Source organism: Scyliorhinus canicula, chromosome 20 (assembly GCF_902713615.1).
Source record: "Scyliorhinus canicula chromosome 20, sScyCan1.1, whole genome shotgun sequence".
In the NCBI taxonomy this organism is placed as follows: Eukaryota; Metazoa; Chordata; class Chondrichthyes; order Carcharhiniformes; family Scyliorhinidae; genus Scyliorhinus; species Scyliorhinus canicula.
The window spans coordinates 38,961,327-38,978,319 of NC_052165.1; the positions used below are offsets into that span (position 1 = coordinate 38,961,327).

The 16,993-nt window shown below is 52.0% G+C and overlaps 2 protein-coding genes across 2 annotated transcripts in view; both read left to right on the plus strand.

Annotated features, from left to right (window-relative positions):
- The window catches only part of glipr1a (GLI pathogenesis-related 1a), a 115,740-nt gene that overhangs the window by 92,137 nt on the left and 6,610 nt on the right, over positions 1-16,993 (plus strand).
- On the plus strand, positions 7,700-8,168 carry LOC119955089 (CDKN2AIP N-terminal-like protein). Its single transcript, XM_038780959.1, has one exon. The coding sequence runs from the start codon at positions 7,706-7,708 to the stop codon at positions 8,030-8,032; it is 327 nt and encodes a 108-aa protein (XP_038636887.1). The 5' UTR covers positions 7,700-7,705; the 3' UTR covers positions 8,033-8,168.

Consider the following 16,993-nt stretch of genomic DNA (forward strand, 5'->3'; position numbering starts at 1 on the left):
ACGGACAGTCACCAGAGACTGCCAGGTCTGTGCAGAGTGCAAACCGCACTTCTACCGGCCAGACCGTGCGCGCCTGGTGAAAGCGTCCCGCCCCTTTGAACGCCTCAGCGTGGATTTGAAAGGGCCCCTCCCCTCCACCGACCGTAACGCGTACATCCTTAGTGTGGTCGATGAATTCTCTAGGTTCCCCTTCGCCATCCCATGCCCGGATATGACGTCTGCCACCGTCATCAAGGCCCTCGATTCCATATTCGCTCTGTTCGGTTTCCCCGACTATATCCACAGTGACAGGGGATCCTCATTCATGAGTGATGAGCTGCGTCAGTTCATGCTCAGCAGGGGTACCACCTCCAGCAGGACGACCAGCTACAACCCCCGGGGAAACGGGCAGGTAGAGAGGGAGAACAGGATGGTTTGCAGGGCCATCCAGCTGGCCCTACGGTCCAGAAACCTCCCAGCCGCTCGCTGGCAACAGGTCCTCCCGGATGCATTGCACTCCATCCGGTCCCTACTATGCACTGCAACGAATAACACGCCCCATGAACGTGTTTTTACCTTCTCTAGGATGTCTACATCCGGGGTGTCGCTCCCGACTTGGCTCGCAGCTCCAGGGCAGGTCCTACTGCGTAGGCATGTCAGACTCCACAAGGCGGACCCTCTGGTGGACAGGGTACGCCTGCTCCATGCGAATCCCCAATATGCCTACGTGGAGTTCCCCGACGGCCGCCAGGATACAGTCCCGCTCAGGGACCTGGCTCCCTCGGGTGCTGATCCCACTCCCACACACCTCTCCACCCACGCGCCATCCTCCCCTCCCCCGGCGCTCCCAGCATCAGCCCCACCAGGTCCATCCCTCGTTCCCCTGCCCACATTAGAGGACATGGAAGATTTCAGCACGCTCCCGGAGTTGTCCAGCCACTGGCCAGCACAAACACCGCCAGCACCGATGCCGCCGACGCCGACACCGCCTGTGCAGACGTCGCCACTACTGCTGCGTTGCTCTCAACGAATCGTCAGACCACCGGTCAGACTCAACCTCTGACGGGCACCGGGTTGCAAGATGGACACTTAATTTTTTTCCCCTCCCCTCTGTAAATAATTCACGGATTATGTATATAGTTCCACGTCACCCCCGCCGGACTCATTTTTAACGGGGGTGAATGTGGTGATCCACCACTGTGTAATTGTGTGTGTGCCTGTATTAGGGGATGTACAGCAGTACCTGTATTACAAGTTTGTCGGTAGCCCCTGCCAGCTAGCTCCGCCCACAGTGAGCAGTATAAATATGTATGAGTTCTCCTGAGCTGCCATTCTACCAGCTGCAGTCGGAGGATAAACATCTCACGGTAATAAAGCCTCTCTTGTACCGATTCAAGTCTTTAAGTGCAATTGATAGCGCATCAAGGCTCAGTAGCGGAAAACAGAGCAATGAAACCCACTGATGTCTGAGAGCCTACAGACTATGAGAGAATTGGGAGAGTGTAAGGGAGTGGGGGTGTGATAATGTGAGGGGGTGAGGGAGAGAGTATTGGGAGCCCAAATACTGATCCTTGTGGCACCCCACTAGGCACAACCTGCAACGTGGGAATGACAAATTTATTCATACTCTCTGTTTTCTGCCTGTTAGTCAATCCTCAATCCATGACAGAATGTTTCCTCCTGTCCCATGTCCATTGTCCTTTTATTTTGCAAATTAACCTCCTGTGGGGGACTTTATTAAACGTCTTCTGAAAGTCCAAATGTACCACCTCCATCAAATCTCCTTTATCAATTTTCTTAGTAACATCTTCAAAATGCTTGTCAAACATGATTTTCCATTCTAAATGCATGCTGACTATGCCCAATCAGTTCATGATTGTCCAAGTGTCTATTTATTACGTCCTTTATAATAGATTCCAACATTTTCTCAAACAGGTCTGTAGTTCCCTGTTTTCTCTCTCCCTCCCTTCTTAAATAGTGGGGTTATATTTGCTACCTTCCAGTCTTCAGGAACTATTCCAGAACCTATAATTTTGGGAGATGATCACCGATGCATCCAATAACCCTCTAGTAACCTATTTCACTCTGTGATACATAATATCAGGTTCTAGGGACTTAACAACTTTCAGTTCCATTAATTTCTCCAAAAAACCTTAGTTACGCTAATTTCCTTCAACTCCACATTCTCCCTAGTCCCCTGATGCTCCACATCTGGGAGGTTTCCTGCATCTTTGTTAGTAAAGAAATAAGTCTTACAACACCAGGTTAAAGTCCAACAGGTTTGTTTCAAATCCACCCGTGGAGAGAGCATCAGAGGTGATCAGCTCCCTGGACGCAGAAAAGACCTTCAACAGAGTCGCGTGGAAGTACCTCATCAAGGTACAAGAGCAGTTTGGGCTGGTTCACCTCCTTGGTGAGACTTCAGTGCAACGCCCCCATGGCGAGCATACGGACCAACACCACCAGCTCTAAATACTTCAGCTGCACAGGGACAAAAGGCAGAAGATTGATCTTATTAGAATGGCGAGACTCGGAGCCCCTGAAACCGGGGCTGGCGATCACCCTCAGAATGGTGAAAAATTGGAAAGGAAATCCAGAGAGGGGACAAAGATCAGAGTTTCACTCTATGCGGATGACCTGCTCCTCTATGTCTCGGACCCTCAAGACAGCATGGAAAGGATCATGAAGCTCCTGAAAGAGTTTGGAGCCTTCCTAGGTTCCTCTTCCTGTTCTGATCCATACCAAACTACATCCCTAAGGCCTTCTTTAACACAGTTGACAAATTGATCATGGAGTTCGTCTGGTGATTGAGGTGGGGCGGGGGGAAGTGGTGGGGGAAGAATCCAAGGATCCCCAATAGAGTCCGACAGAGAAAATCAAGTATGGGAGACTTGGCCCTCCCAAATCTACAATACTACCATTGGGCTGCCAGAGCAGTGGGAGTGAGGGGATAGGTGAAAGAACCAGAAACAGAATGGGTGACAATGGAGGAGAGTTCCTGCATAGAGACATCCTTCCGAGCCCTCGCTACAACAGTACTCCCATCCCTGCCAGCGAGACACTCAACAAGCCCAGTGGTAGCAGCCACACTCCGGACCTGGAACCAACTGAGACAACACTTCGGTCTGACCGAAATGTCCACCATGGCCTCCATCTGCGGCAACTTAGGTTCACGCCATCCATGGTGGACACCACCTTTAAGAGGTGGAGTCAGGGCAGATGGGCGCTGACAGTTGGGGACTTTCACACGGACGACAGACTAGCGACCTTAAAGGACATGACAGAAAGGTTACAACTGCCCAACGTGAACAAACTCTGACACTTACAAGGAGAAGACTTCATACCCACAGACACCTAGACACTCAACGTTAGAGGAACAGTTGGATGTGAGCAACCTGAGTGGGGAGGGGGGGGGGACTGCGAGGACCTATATGGACGACTGTTAGAGGGGGCACGCTTACTGCTGGCGAAACGCAGGAGAAATGGGAGGAAGAAGTAGGGATAGAAATAGGGTCGGGACTCTGAAACAAAGAACTGAACAGGGCCAACTCCACCTCCACATGAGCACGGCTAAGCCTAATGCAACTGAAAGTGGTGCACAGAGCGCACCCAACTAGAACCCAAATGAGCAGGTTCTTCTCGGAGGTGGGAGGACGAATGTGAACGGTGCCATGGAGGCCTGGCCAACCACATCCACATGTTCTGGGCTTGCCCCAGTCGGGTTCTGAACAGCCTTCTTTGAAGCTATGTCCAAGGGTGTGGGGGTGAGGTGGAGCAAAGCCCGGAAGTAGCAGTCTTCGGGGTTTCAGACCAGCCAGAACTATTCATGGGGAGGTGGGCCGACACCTTTGCCTCCCTAATACAGTGACGAAGTATCCTGCTCGGCTGGCGATCAGCAACACCACCCAAAGCAATTCCACATGTAATACATGACGATACATCTTTTGCATCTTTGACTTGGTCTATATAAATGTTTCTGAAACATAGAACAGTACAGCACAGAACAGGCCCCTACCTCTTCATTCACCCGAGGAAGGAGCAGTGCTCCAAAAGCTAGTGAAAGCATGTTCAGCAGGCGCCCGAGGTTTGCTGTTAGCTTTCTATCCATGACAAAGCCCATCTGGTTTCCGCCACTACCTCTGGTATGCAGTTATCCAGTCGCCCAGCCAGGTCTTTTGCCAGTATTTTCGTATCTACAATGTAGGATCCACATTCGGTTGGTCTTTGGCTTTCTTGGGTGTGGACTGATCGACTCCGGGAGCACAGAGAGCTTCATACACCCCAACATGGTAAGGAGCTGTTCTCCTCCCATCCACCCAGTTAATCAAAGAATCTCTCTGGCCTCCGGGTCTCACTCTGTATAGATCAAAGGGTTCTGCGTAGCGAACCTCATGGTCCAGGGAAGGGAATTAAAAAATTTCCGCCTCTACGTCCTCCCTCACCTCTGCGCTGCCAAGCTCCTAGTGTTAGATTTCCAATGTAACCTCCAAAGTTTAACTTTTAAATTCGGCGACCCTATACCCGCCTCACTGTCTGCAGCCTCACGACCCTCAAGGTCGAGCCACCTTCCCTTTTTGCAAACCTCACCCCGGATTGCAAACCCATCGCCACCAGGAGCAGACGGTACAGTGCCCAGAACCGGACCTTTATTAGGTCGGAAGTCCAGCGAAGGAAGGCATTATCGAGGCTAGCAACAGCTCCTGGAGAACTCAAGTAATGGTTGTAAAGACCGGGGAGAAGCAGAGGATGGTCATCGATTATAGTCAGACCATCAACGGGTATACGCAGCTCGACGCATACTTTCTCCCCTGCATATCTGATTTGGTCAATCAGATTGCACAATACAAGGTCTTTTCCACGGTTGATCTGAAATCCGCCGCCCATCCGCCATAGCGACCGCAAATACACTGCATTCGAAGCAGATGGGCGACTCTACCACTTCCTAAGGATTCCTTCGGTGGCACAAATAGAGTCTCGGTCTTCCAACGGGAGATGGACCGATACGGCTTGCGGGCCACGTTTCTGTATCTCGATAACGTCACCATCTGCGGCCACGACCAGCAGGACCATGACATCAACCTCCGAAAATTCCTACATACCGCACAAATCCTTAATCTAACCTACAACAAGGACAAATGCGTGTTCAGCACCGACCGTCTAGCCATCCTCGGCTACGTAGTGCATGATGGAGTTATAGGCCCAGATCCTGAATGCATGCGCCCCCTCATCGAGTTTCCCCTCCCACACTGTTCCAAGGTCCTGAAACGCTGCTTGGGATTTTTAAAATATTATGCCCAGTGGGTCCCCAACTATGCAGACAAGGCCCGCCCACTAATCAGTCCACGGTTTTTCCCCTGTCGGTTTTTCCCCTTCAGCCGCATCAAAGCAGACATTGCAAAGGCCACGATGCACGCAATCGATGAATCTCTTCCCTTCAAAGTCGAGAGCGACATGGCCGACGTAGCTCTGGCGGCCACCCTCAACCAAGCGGGCAGACCCGTGGCCTTCTCCTCACGCACCCTCCACGCTTCAGAAATCCGCCATTCCTCAGTTGAAAAGGAGGCCCAGGCCATAGTAGAAGCTGTGCGGCATTGGAGGCATTACCTGGCTAGCAGGAGACTCTTCACTGACCAACGGTCGGTTGCTTCCATGTTCGATAATGCACAGCGGGGCAAGATAAAGAACGATAAGATCTTACGTTGGAGGATCAAGCTCTCCACCTACAACTATGAGATCTTCTATTGTCCCGGGAAGCTAAACAAGCCTCCTGATGCCCTATCCTGCAGCACATGTTGTGGTGAATGTATTATATTAAAATCCAGCAGTGTATTTGTATCTGTGTTGTCGCACTTGTATTTGTTTATTTGTATCTGTGCTATACTGTTGCCCTTGTGGGCTTCTCCTATGGGCCATTGTATGGCATTATCCATGGGGGAACATGTTGGGGCATGTATGGGCTCCGCCTATGGCTCCTCCCCCTTGAAGGGAGGTATAAAGAGCAGTCGACCTGCAGGCAGTTCTCAGCATTGGTTCAGTCGCAGGCAGGCACTGTTCAAAGTTGATTAAAGCCACGGTTTACTTCTACTCATGTCTTGAGTGAATTGATGGTCGCATCACATGTGCCAATGCACAAGTGGACCGACTCTGCACCCTCCACAATGACCTCTGCCACCCGGGGGTCACTCGATTCTTCCATTTCATCAAGAACCGCAACCTGCCCTACTCCATCGAGGAGGTCAGGACCGCCACCAGGAACTGCCAAATCTGCGCGGAGTGCAAGCCGCACTTTTACAGGCCAGAGAAAGCGCAGCTGATAAAGGCTTCCGACCCTTTGAACACCTCAGTATGAACTTCAAAGTGCCCCTCCACCGACCGCAACACGTACTTCCTGAACGTGATTGACGAGTACTCCCGGTTCCCATTCGCCATCCCCTGCCCCTACATGACCGCAGCAACCGTCATAAAAGCCCTCCACAGTATCTTTACACTGTTCGGTTTCCCCGCCTACATACACAACGATAGGAGGTCCTCCTTTATGAGCGACGAACTGCGTCAATTCCTGCTCAGCAAGGGCATTGTCTCGAGCAGGACGACCAGTTACAACCCCCGGGGAAACGGGCAGGTAGGGAGGGAGAACGGAACGGTCTGGAAGACCGTCCTACTGGCCCTATGGTCCAGGAATCTCCCAGTCTCCCGCTGGCAGGATGTCCTTCCTGATCCTCTCCGCTCCATCCGATCACTGCTGTGTACCACGACCAACCAAACACCTCACAAACGTCTTCTTGTGTTCCCTAGAAAGTCCTCCTCCGGAACCTCGCTCCCAATCTGGCTGGCAGCTCCTGGACCCATCCTGCTCCGCAAACACGTGCGGGCTCGCAAATCGGACTCATTGGTCGAGAGGGTCCACCTCCTGCATGCTAACCCTCAATACGCCTATGTGGCGTACCCCGACGGCCGACAGGATATGGTCTCCCTTCGGGACCTGGCGCCCGCTGGATACCCACCCACACCCCCACCACCACCACCCCCCTCCCTCCCATCGGTGCACCCCACAGCCGCCCCCTTCCCAGGTGGATCGGTCCTCCCACTGGTCCCATCCAGGGGTGATAAAGCTGCCGAAGAAGCCAAATCCATGCTCCCGGAGCCACGGATGCCCGAGCCGGCGCCTGCATCACCGCCGAAGATACAACGATCGCAGAGGACGACCATGGCCCCCGATATCGACTAATCGCTTCATTCTGACTGTAAATAAATACTGTAGTTGCGACATGTAACGAGGCAAAACACTGTGCTAATGTATATCGGGTACCACCATAACCTCAACCTCTACCACTGTATGACGTGAGACCACCACCCCGCCGGACTCTTTTTTTTAACCGGGGGTGAATGTGGTAGTCGGTATTAGGGGTATTACGGCACCCTGGACAATCCTGTAAGACCATTGGTGTGGGAGGCGCCTGAGACTGCTATATCATTGGTGAAGCCTGCCTGCTGGTTCCGCCCAGTAAGGCGGACTATAAGAGCCTGTGTCTCCCCAGCAGCTGCATTCTGTACCTGCGCTGCTGGGGGAAACATCTAGTACAATAAAGCTTTCAATTGTCATCCAATCTCACTTCTAGAATAATTGATCGAGCATCATATATCAAAGTCACCTATGATCACAGTATTTCCCATGCTATGTGCTTCCGTCATCTGATTAAAATAATCCCCCACAGCTGCCGGGAAGATGGCGGATACCAGCCTGGACGATTTCCTCAAGCGGAACCGGGAGATGGCCGACCTGAGCCTGGAGCAGCTCCGGCGCCTGTCCGAGAGCGACAAACACTGGACGGCGCGCCGGAGCTTCCTGGCGCGGAACCTCTCCTACTACCCACGGGAGCGCATGGATTACCTGGTCACTCTCTCCATGGTCTGGGCCAACCATATCTTCATGGGCTGCCGTTACAGTGAGCAACTTATGGAGAAGGTTTTGGAAATGGCAGATGGAGTTAATGTTGAAGATGCACCAACTTTCACTACAAGGGATGAGATAATAAATAAACAGAAATGGTAAAAAAGTTTCCAGGACAGAGGTCGTTTGATGGAACTGCAGTGTTGACTGCAAGTTTTCTGGGAGTTGCAAATAAAACGGACTCTGACTGCACTGAGTCTTTATTCCCAGATGCAACCAGCAATCAAATTTATTGCAGATGTCTAATCTGAATCTTATGACTATATTTTATTTATCTGGTCACATTGTTAACCATAAAGATTACAGGAGAATTTTGTAGTTCTCATGTACAGTTGTAAATGGGAATTGGGGATGGAACTGGTTAGGGAGTGGCAGGAATATAGAATATAGAACAGTACAGCACAGAACAGGCCCTTCGGCCCTCGATGTTGTGCCGAGCAATGATCACCCTACTCAAACTCACGTATCCAACCTATACCCGTAACCCAACCCCCCCCCAACCTTACTTTTTAGGACACTATGGGCAATTTAGCATGGTCAATCCACCTAACCCGCGCATCTTTGGACTGTGGGAGGAAACCGGAGCACCCGGAGCTAACCCACGCACACACGGGGAGGACATGCAGACTCCGCACAGACAGTGACCCAGCCGGGAATCGAACCTGGGACCCTGGAGCTGTGAAGCATTTATGCTAACCACCATGCTACCGTGCTGCCCGAACATTGCAGAATGCAATAAAGATTCAACATTTTAAATGATTTCAGAATTGGCATCAAATGTTTGCTTTTCAAATGCATCACTTAAATTGGTGTTCAAGCTACTCTTGTATCAAAATTAAATGGCGAGTTATTAGACGATGCTGCTTTTTGCAGATTTGCAGGAGCAGACAGGAATGTTTTTTTTTAAACTGCCTGGAGCAAATTGCATTTGGAAAAGGTGTATTGTAATGGAATTAATTTCCACTGCATTTCGCATGATCACGTTGTCCCACAGAATAGGGAAATTATTGTCTTAAGAAGGGGCCAACAGATATCATTATTTCCTGAGCCAATATGGATTTCAATGTCCTCATTGATATTGTTGCCAAAGTACATATTTGGATATATATTTTTAGGGTGGGGGTAGTGAAAACACTTGGTTAAAGATGCACAAGTTGGATTCCTTCAATGTGTTAAACGTCTGATTTAAATCCGTTTTTGATTGTATTTGTTGTCCTGTGTCATGTTATTTTTACGTGATAAAGCCTAAGATTTCAAATGTTTAGAGGTTTAGATGCAGAATTAAACACTCAATCTATTACATGGTACTGATTTGATTGTATTTATAGAATGCAACAGAATTAACAGTGTTCTATGTGATTTAAGAATGATCTGCAAATGGAGGATTTGATCATATGAGATCTTTGATTTTTTTTCAACCAACATGAGTGAAAATTCACACTTTACCATGTCATAATTATAATTTTGATCTTCTACCACCTGATGTACATTGTTTTTTGATGTGAACAATATTTACTTCTGTCTTTTTTAACATTGTCACATTGTTTTTGTTAGATCAGTTTGAACAGGATCTTAACAACATTTTATAATTTCTGAATGCAATAAATTGACCTCTTGAACAAAAAAAAAATAAAGTAAATAAATAAATAATGCCCCACATTAGCATCACTATTTGGTATCTGTACAGAAACTACAAAATAAGTACCTGGCCCTCTCTCCTCTGGGTTGCACTTTGTCAGGGCAGGTTGTCCAGATTTTTTGCACCTTTTTAAAATGTAAAAATAGCCATTGTTTTTATCTATTCACGGGTATGTGATGCAAGAGTAACAGAAGGGCATAAAGTCTTGCGATTTGTTCCTGTTAGTTTTCTTTTTTTTTTGAAAAAATATTTTATTGAGGCATTTTTATATTTACACATTAACACAACCACAAAAAAAAACAAGCCAACAGGGCTGCAAATAACCAAACTAACTAAATGCCTAACACCCCATCATTCCGCTCCCCAGCTCCCCTATCTCCTGGGTCAGACTTCAGTACACCACCCCGATGGCGAGTGTACGGACCAACACCACCAGCTCTAAATACTTCCAGCTGTACAGGGGGACAAAGCAGACATGTCCACTGTCGCCGCTCCTATTTTACCCCCACTGCTGACATCTTAACTGTTCTCAATGAAGTCGATGAGCAGCTGCCATCTCCAAACTTTATCTTCTCCAGCCTAAGAAACGCTGCCAGGTTACTCACCCACACCCTCGGTTTCTGGGGCCTCCATTCTAATAAGATCTGACACTCCAAAGATCGCCACTTCTGAACTCAGGACCACCTTCACCTTCAAAACCTCCGACATAACGATGGCAAACCCCTGCCAGAGTCCTCCAAGCTTCGGACAAGCTCAAAACATGTGGATATAATTCATGGGCCCACCCGCACACCTCCCACACTTATCTTCCACCACTTCAAAAAACATGCTCATGCTGGCCACCGTCATATATGCCCTGTGGACCACCTTAAACTACATAAGGCCTAGTGCACGGCGAGAATGCGTTCAAGACCTCAAAGCCTCCTCCAAAATCCTAGTCTCTCCTCCCTCCACAATTCTTCCTCCCATTTACGCTTCACTACCCCTATCAGGGCTCCCTCACAATCCATCAACCCCTTGTAAATTTCTGACACTTTAACCTCCTTTCCCCAGTTCTTGACACCACCTTGTGCTGCAGCCCTCGGGTAGAAGGTGAGGAAAGGATGATACCTGCTTCCGGACAAAGTCCCTCACCTGCCACCCCAGGGGCTGCAGGACAAGGTGGGCAACTCAAATTCCTCCAACAGCACGGTAGCATGGTGGTTAGCATAAATGCTTCACAGCTCTAGGGTCCCAGGTTCGATTCCCGGCTGGGTCACTATCTGTGCGGAGTCTGCACGTCCTCCCCGTGTGTGCGTGGGTTTCCTCCGGGTGCTCCGGTTTCCTCCCACAGTCCAAAGATGTGCGGGTTAGGTGGATTGGCCATGCTAAATTGCCCGTAGTGTCCTAAAAAGTAAGGTTAAGGGGGGTTGTTGGGTTACGGGTATAGGGTGGATACGTGGGTTTGAGTAGGGCGATCATGGCTCGGCACAACATCGAGGGCCGAAGGGCCTGTTCTGTGCTGTACTGTTCTATGTTCTAACCCCTCCTATCTTGAGAAGCTGCCCCCAATGAATAAGTCTCCAAACCGCTCAATTCCACCCCACCCCCCGGAGTAAACCGATGATTCCCACAGATCGGTGCTCAAACCGATGCCCCCTCCAGCCTCAGGTGCTGCACCACTATCCCAACACCCTCAGAGCTGCCACCACTACCGGGCTTGTGGAATACCTGCCTGGCGAGAATGGCAGAGGTGCCATCAACAATGCCCCCAAACTCGAGTCTTTATAGTAGGCTGCCTCCATCTGCTCCCATACCAACACATCCCCCATTATCACTTTCTAAGGGCAGCAAGGCACAGTGGTTAGCAGTGCGGCTTCACAGTGTCAGGGTCCCAGGTTCGATTCCCGGCTGGGTCATTGTCTGTGTGGGTCTGCACATTCTCCTCGTGTCGGCACGGGTTTCCTCCGGGTGCTCCGGTTTCCTCCCACAAGACCCGAAAGACGTGTGTGTTCGGTAATTTGGACATTCTGAATTCTCCCTCTCTGTACCCAAACATGCGCCGGAGCGTGGTGACTGGTGGTTTTTCACAGTAACTTCATTACAGTAACTCAGTGTTTTTCAAACTTTTTTTCCGGGGACCCATTTGTACCAACCGGCCAACCTTCGGGACCCAACTTGGCCAACCTTTGCGAGCCACGACGGAGGTGGTGGAGAACTATATACAACAATGAGTTAATATTTACAGTATTTGATCCAAAAAAATGTCTTTTCAAGTCTGGTGCCAATTAGAGGTTTAACCGGTCCGGTGCCTTGTTGTTCCGCTGAGAGCGACATAGCGGTGTCGGCGATATCGGTGCTGGCCTGATGTTCGGTGACTCCGGGAGTGTGCCGAAATCCACTTCATCTTCGGGTGTGGGTAGGGGAAGGACGGATGGTCCTGGTGGGGTTAATGCTGGGGGCGCCGGGGGAGGGGAGGCTGGTGCCGGGCTGGAGAGCTGGGTGTGTGTGGAACCTGCTGGTGCCAGGTCCCTGAGAGAGACAGTATCTTGGAGGCCGTTGTAGGCATACTGGGGGTTGGCTTGGAGCAATTGCACCCTTTCCACCAACGGGTCCGCCTTGTGGAGTCGGACGTGCCTACGAAGCAGGACTGGTCCTGGAGCTGCGAGCCAAGTCGGGAGCGACACCCCGGATGTGGACTTCTTGGGGAAGGCTAAAAGACGTTCATGGGGTGTGTTGTTAGTAGCGGTGCACAGCAGTGACCGAATGGAGTGGAATGCATCAGGGAGGACCTCCTGCCAGCGAGAGGCTGGGAGGTTCCTGGACCGTGGGGCCAGTTGGATGGCCCTCCATACCGTCCCGTTCTCCCTCTCTACCTGCCCGTTTCCCCGGGGATTGTAGCTGGTCGTCCTGCTGGAGGCGATACCCCTGCTGAGCAGGAACTGACGCAGCTCTTCGCTCATGAATGAGGATCCCCTGTCACTGGGGATATAGGCGGGGAAACCGAACAGAGCGAAGATAGTGTTTACGACTTTGATGACGGTGGCATACGTCATATCGGGGCATGGGATGGCGAAGGGGAACCTGGAGTACTCATCGACCACACTGAGAATATATGTGTTCCGGTCGGTGGAGGGGAGAGGCCCTTTGAAATCCATGCTGAGGTGTTCAAAGCGGCGGGACGCCTTCACCAGGTGTGCATGGTCCGGCAGGTAGAAGTGTGGCTTGCACTCCACACTGACCTGGCAGTCCCTGATGATTGTCCGTACTTCCTCGACGGAGTAGAGCAGATTTCGTGCCTTAATGAAGTGGTACAACAGTGTGACTCCCGGGTGACAAAGGCTGTCGTGCAGGACCCGGTGTCGGTCGACTTGTGCGCTGGCACATGTACATCAGGATAGGGCGTCTGGGGGCTCGTTGAGTTTGCTGAGGCGATACAAAATCTCGTAAATATAGGTGGAGAGCTCGATCCTCCACCGCAAGATTTTATCATTTTTGATCTTGCCCCGCTGTGTATTATTGAACATGAAGGCTACCGACCGTTGGTCAGTGAGGAGAGTGAATCTCCTGCTGGCCAGGTAATGCCTCCAATGCCGCACAGCTTCAACGATGGCATGGGCCTCTTTTTTTGGCGGATGAGTGCCGAATTTTGAGGCATGAAGGGTGCGGGAAAAGAATGCCACAGGTCTGCCTGCCTGATTGAGGGTGGCGGCTAGGGCGACATCCGATGCGTCGCTCTCTACTTGAAAGGGCAGTGTCTCGTCTACTGCGTGCATCCCGGCCTTGGCTATATCGGCTATGATAAGGGCGAAGGCCTGTTGCGCCTCGGCCGTCGGGAAAGAGGGTAGACTGAACGAGTGGACGGGCCTTGTCCGCATAGTTTGGGACCCACTGGGCGTAGTACGAGAAGAACCCCAGGCAGCGTTTGAGGGCCTTGGGGCAGTGAGGGAGGGGAAGCTCCATGAGGGGGCGCATGTGGTCGGGATCAGGCCCCAGAACTCCGTTCTGGACCACATAGCCGAGTATGGCTAAGCGGGTCGTGTTAAACACGCGCTTCTTGGTGTAGGTGAGGTTGAGGAGAGTGGCGGTGCAGAGAAATTTGGCGAGGTTGGCATCGTGATCCTGCTGGTCATGGCCGCAGATGGTGATGTTGTCTAGGTATGGGAAAGTGGCCCGCAAACCATACCGGTCAACCATTTGGTCCATCTCCCTTTGGAAGACCGAGACCCCGTTAGTGACACCGAAGGGAACCCTGAGGAAGTGATGGAGACGACCGACTGCCTCGAAAGGGGTGTATGGAGAGTCCGATTTACGAATGGGAAGCTGGTGGTAGGCGGATTTGAGGTCTACCTTTGAGAAGACCGGGTACTGTGCAATCTGTCTGACCTTATCAGATATGCGTGGGAGGGGGTACGAGTCGAGCTGCGGGCACCGATTGATGGTCTGGCTGTAGTCCACGACCATTCTGTGTTTCTCCCCAGTTTTAACGACTACCACTTGAGCTCTCCAGGGGCTGTTGCTGGCCTCGATGATGCCCTCCCGTAGCAGCCGCTGGACCTCGGACCTGATGAAGGTCCTGTCCGGGTGTATGAAGTTTTCAGTGCTCCCGGAGTACAGCAAGCAGGAGGTCACGTGGCCGTTGATTTTCACACTGGTCGATGCGGTGGCCAGGTTGTGCGGACGAGACTGGTCGATCGTTACTGAGGCGAGTCGTGGTCGGTTGCCGCTGACGTCGTATGATGGGGAGCCCAGGTCCTGAAATGCTGCCGGTGTCCATGAACCGTGGGAGAGCCAAGATGGCGGCGCCTGAGGATCCTGCGGGGGACAAAATAGTGCCGCCCATGGGCCGCACGTTGCAGGGGTTGGACAAGATGGCGGCGCCCACTGGCCGGCATTTCAGGACCTGGGCTCCCCAGGCTCCCAATCACCCGACGTCAGCAGCAACCGACCACGACTCGCCTCAGTAACGATCGACCAGTCTCGTCCGCACAACCTGGCCACCGCATCGACCAGCGTGGCCCAGGAAGGTGAAGATGGTGGCTCCCACTGGCCGCGCGTTGCCCAGGAAAGTGAAGATGGCGGCGCCCCCTGGCTGCGTGTGGCCCCGGGAGGTGAAGATGGCGGCGCCCACTGGCCGCGCGTGGTCCAGGGAGGTGAAGATGGCGGCGCCCATTGTGTGTAGACTAGAGGGGTGGGGCAATAGCGGCGACTGCGCGGGCCTGGCACACCGCGGCGAAGTGCCCCTTTTTGCCTTTCAAAGGGTAGCGCGGGCCAGGCAGCATTGGTGGGGGTGCTTCTGCTGGCCGCAGAAGTAACATCGGGGACCCCCGGGATGCGCGGGCTGTAATGTGGCGCAGGCGTACTGGCTGGGTAAGGCCCCCGCTGGGGTGGGTGTCTGTGGGGTCGAGGAGGGGTGGGCCACGTGGCTGGCGGGGTAGGCCTGAATGTTACGTGAGGCAACCGTCATGGAGAGTGCTAGCTTCTTTGTCTCAGCTAGGTCGAGTGTGGCCCCTTCTAACAGTCTCTGGCGTATGAGGTCCGTCCCAATCCCCGTTAAGAACGCATCGCGCATAAGAAGGTTGGAATGTTCGGTGGCCATAACGGCCTGACAGTCACAGTCCCGGACGAGTGGGATTAGGGCCCGCCAGAAGTTTTCTATGGACTCACCAGGGAGTTGAGAGCGAGTGGCGAGTACGTGCCTGGCGAAGAGCGTGTTCGTTTTCTGTGCGTAGTTTTCTTTGAGGAGTGCCATGGCGTCGGCGGAATTCGGGGCATCCTGGATCAGCGGAAACACGTTGGAGCTCAACCTTGAGTACAGGATCTGTATCTTCTGAGCCTTCGAAACAGGAGTGGTCGCTGAGTTGATGTAGGCCTCGAAGCAAGCTATCCAGTGATTAAAGTCCTTTTTGGCGTTGCTTGATTGCGGATCCAGCTGCAGGCGATCTGGTTTGAATCGGAGGTCCATCTTTCAGAAAATCTTATGGCAATAAATTGAGGCACGATCAATTGGACAAAGACGATAGTTGAATCCAACAGAGGCTTTATTGCTATAAGATGTGTGGCCTCTCACAGCAGCTGACGAAATGGCTGCTAGCTGGAGGACACGCATATTTATACAGCAGGCAGAGACTACCGGCGAACCTGTAGTACAGGTCCTACCGTACATCACCTAATACAGGTGCAACAGTGGTTTACCACACTGCGCGACCCACCATTTTCTCTTACCTTGTTTGTTGCTGACAAAAATGGAGGAAATGGTTTTGGGTCCCATTGGCCCCAATGGTTGCTTTGTCCCTTTGGCCTCCCCGAACTTGGAAAAAAAAGGCTGCGACCATATAAAAAAAAAATTTGGCCGCACTGCACATGCACCGATGGTCGGGCACGCATGAGCATTATGGCCAAATTTTTTAAAAATCTGTTCGTGGCCAATTTGAAGGCCGCTCGCAGCCAGCATTGTTACAAGCCGACTGCTGCGGCTGTTGTGCGCTGATTTGCGCAATCGGGAGCGCCACGATGGACGGCTCTGCGACCCTCCCGACACCTGCCTGCGACCCAACCGCGGGCCGCACCCCTGAGTTTGACAATGCCTGCAGTAACTAACCCTAATGTAAGCCTACTTGTGACAATAAAAATAAAGATAATAAGGACTTCTTGGGGAAGGCAAAGAGACGTTCATGGCGTCATTAGTCGCAGTGCATAGGAGTGACCAAATGGAGTGCAGTGTGTCGGGGAGGACTTCCCGCCAGCGGGAAGCCGGGAGATCTCTTGATCGTAGGGCCAGCTGGACGGCCCTCCAGACTGTCCCATTCTCCCTCGCCACCTGCTGTTTCCCCGGGGGTTATAGCTGATCGTCCTCACGTGAGGCGATACCCTTGTTGAGCAGGAACTGACTCAGCTCATCACTCATGAATGAGGATCCCCTGTCGCTGTGGACGTAGGCGGGGATGCCGAACAGAGCGAAGATGGTGTTGAGGGCTTTGATGACGGTGGCAGACGTCATATCAGGGCATGGGATGGCGAAGGAGAATCTGGAGTACTCATCGAGGAGGAAGTACGTGTTTCGGTAGGTGGAGGGGTGGGGCCCTTTGAAGTCCACGCTGAGGCCTTCACCAGGCGTGCACGGTCTGGCTGGTAGAAGTGCGGTTTGCACTCCACACAGACCTGGCAGTCTCTGGTGATTGCCCTAACTTCCTTGACGGAGTAGGGCAGATTGCGGGCCTTGATGAAGTGGTACAAACGTGTAACTCCCGGGTGACAAATATTGTCGTGCAGAGTCCGGAGTTGGGCCACCTGTGCGCTGGTACATGTACCTCGGGATAGGGCATCGGGGGGCTCGTTGAGCTTACCGGGGCGATACAAAATCTCGTAGTTGTAGGTGGACAGCTCGATCCTCCACCTCAAGATTTTATCGTTTTTGATCTTGCCCCGCTGTGTGTTGTTAAACA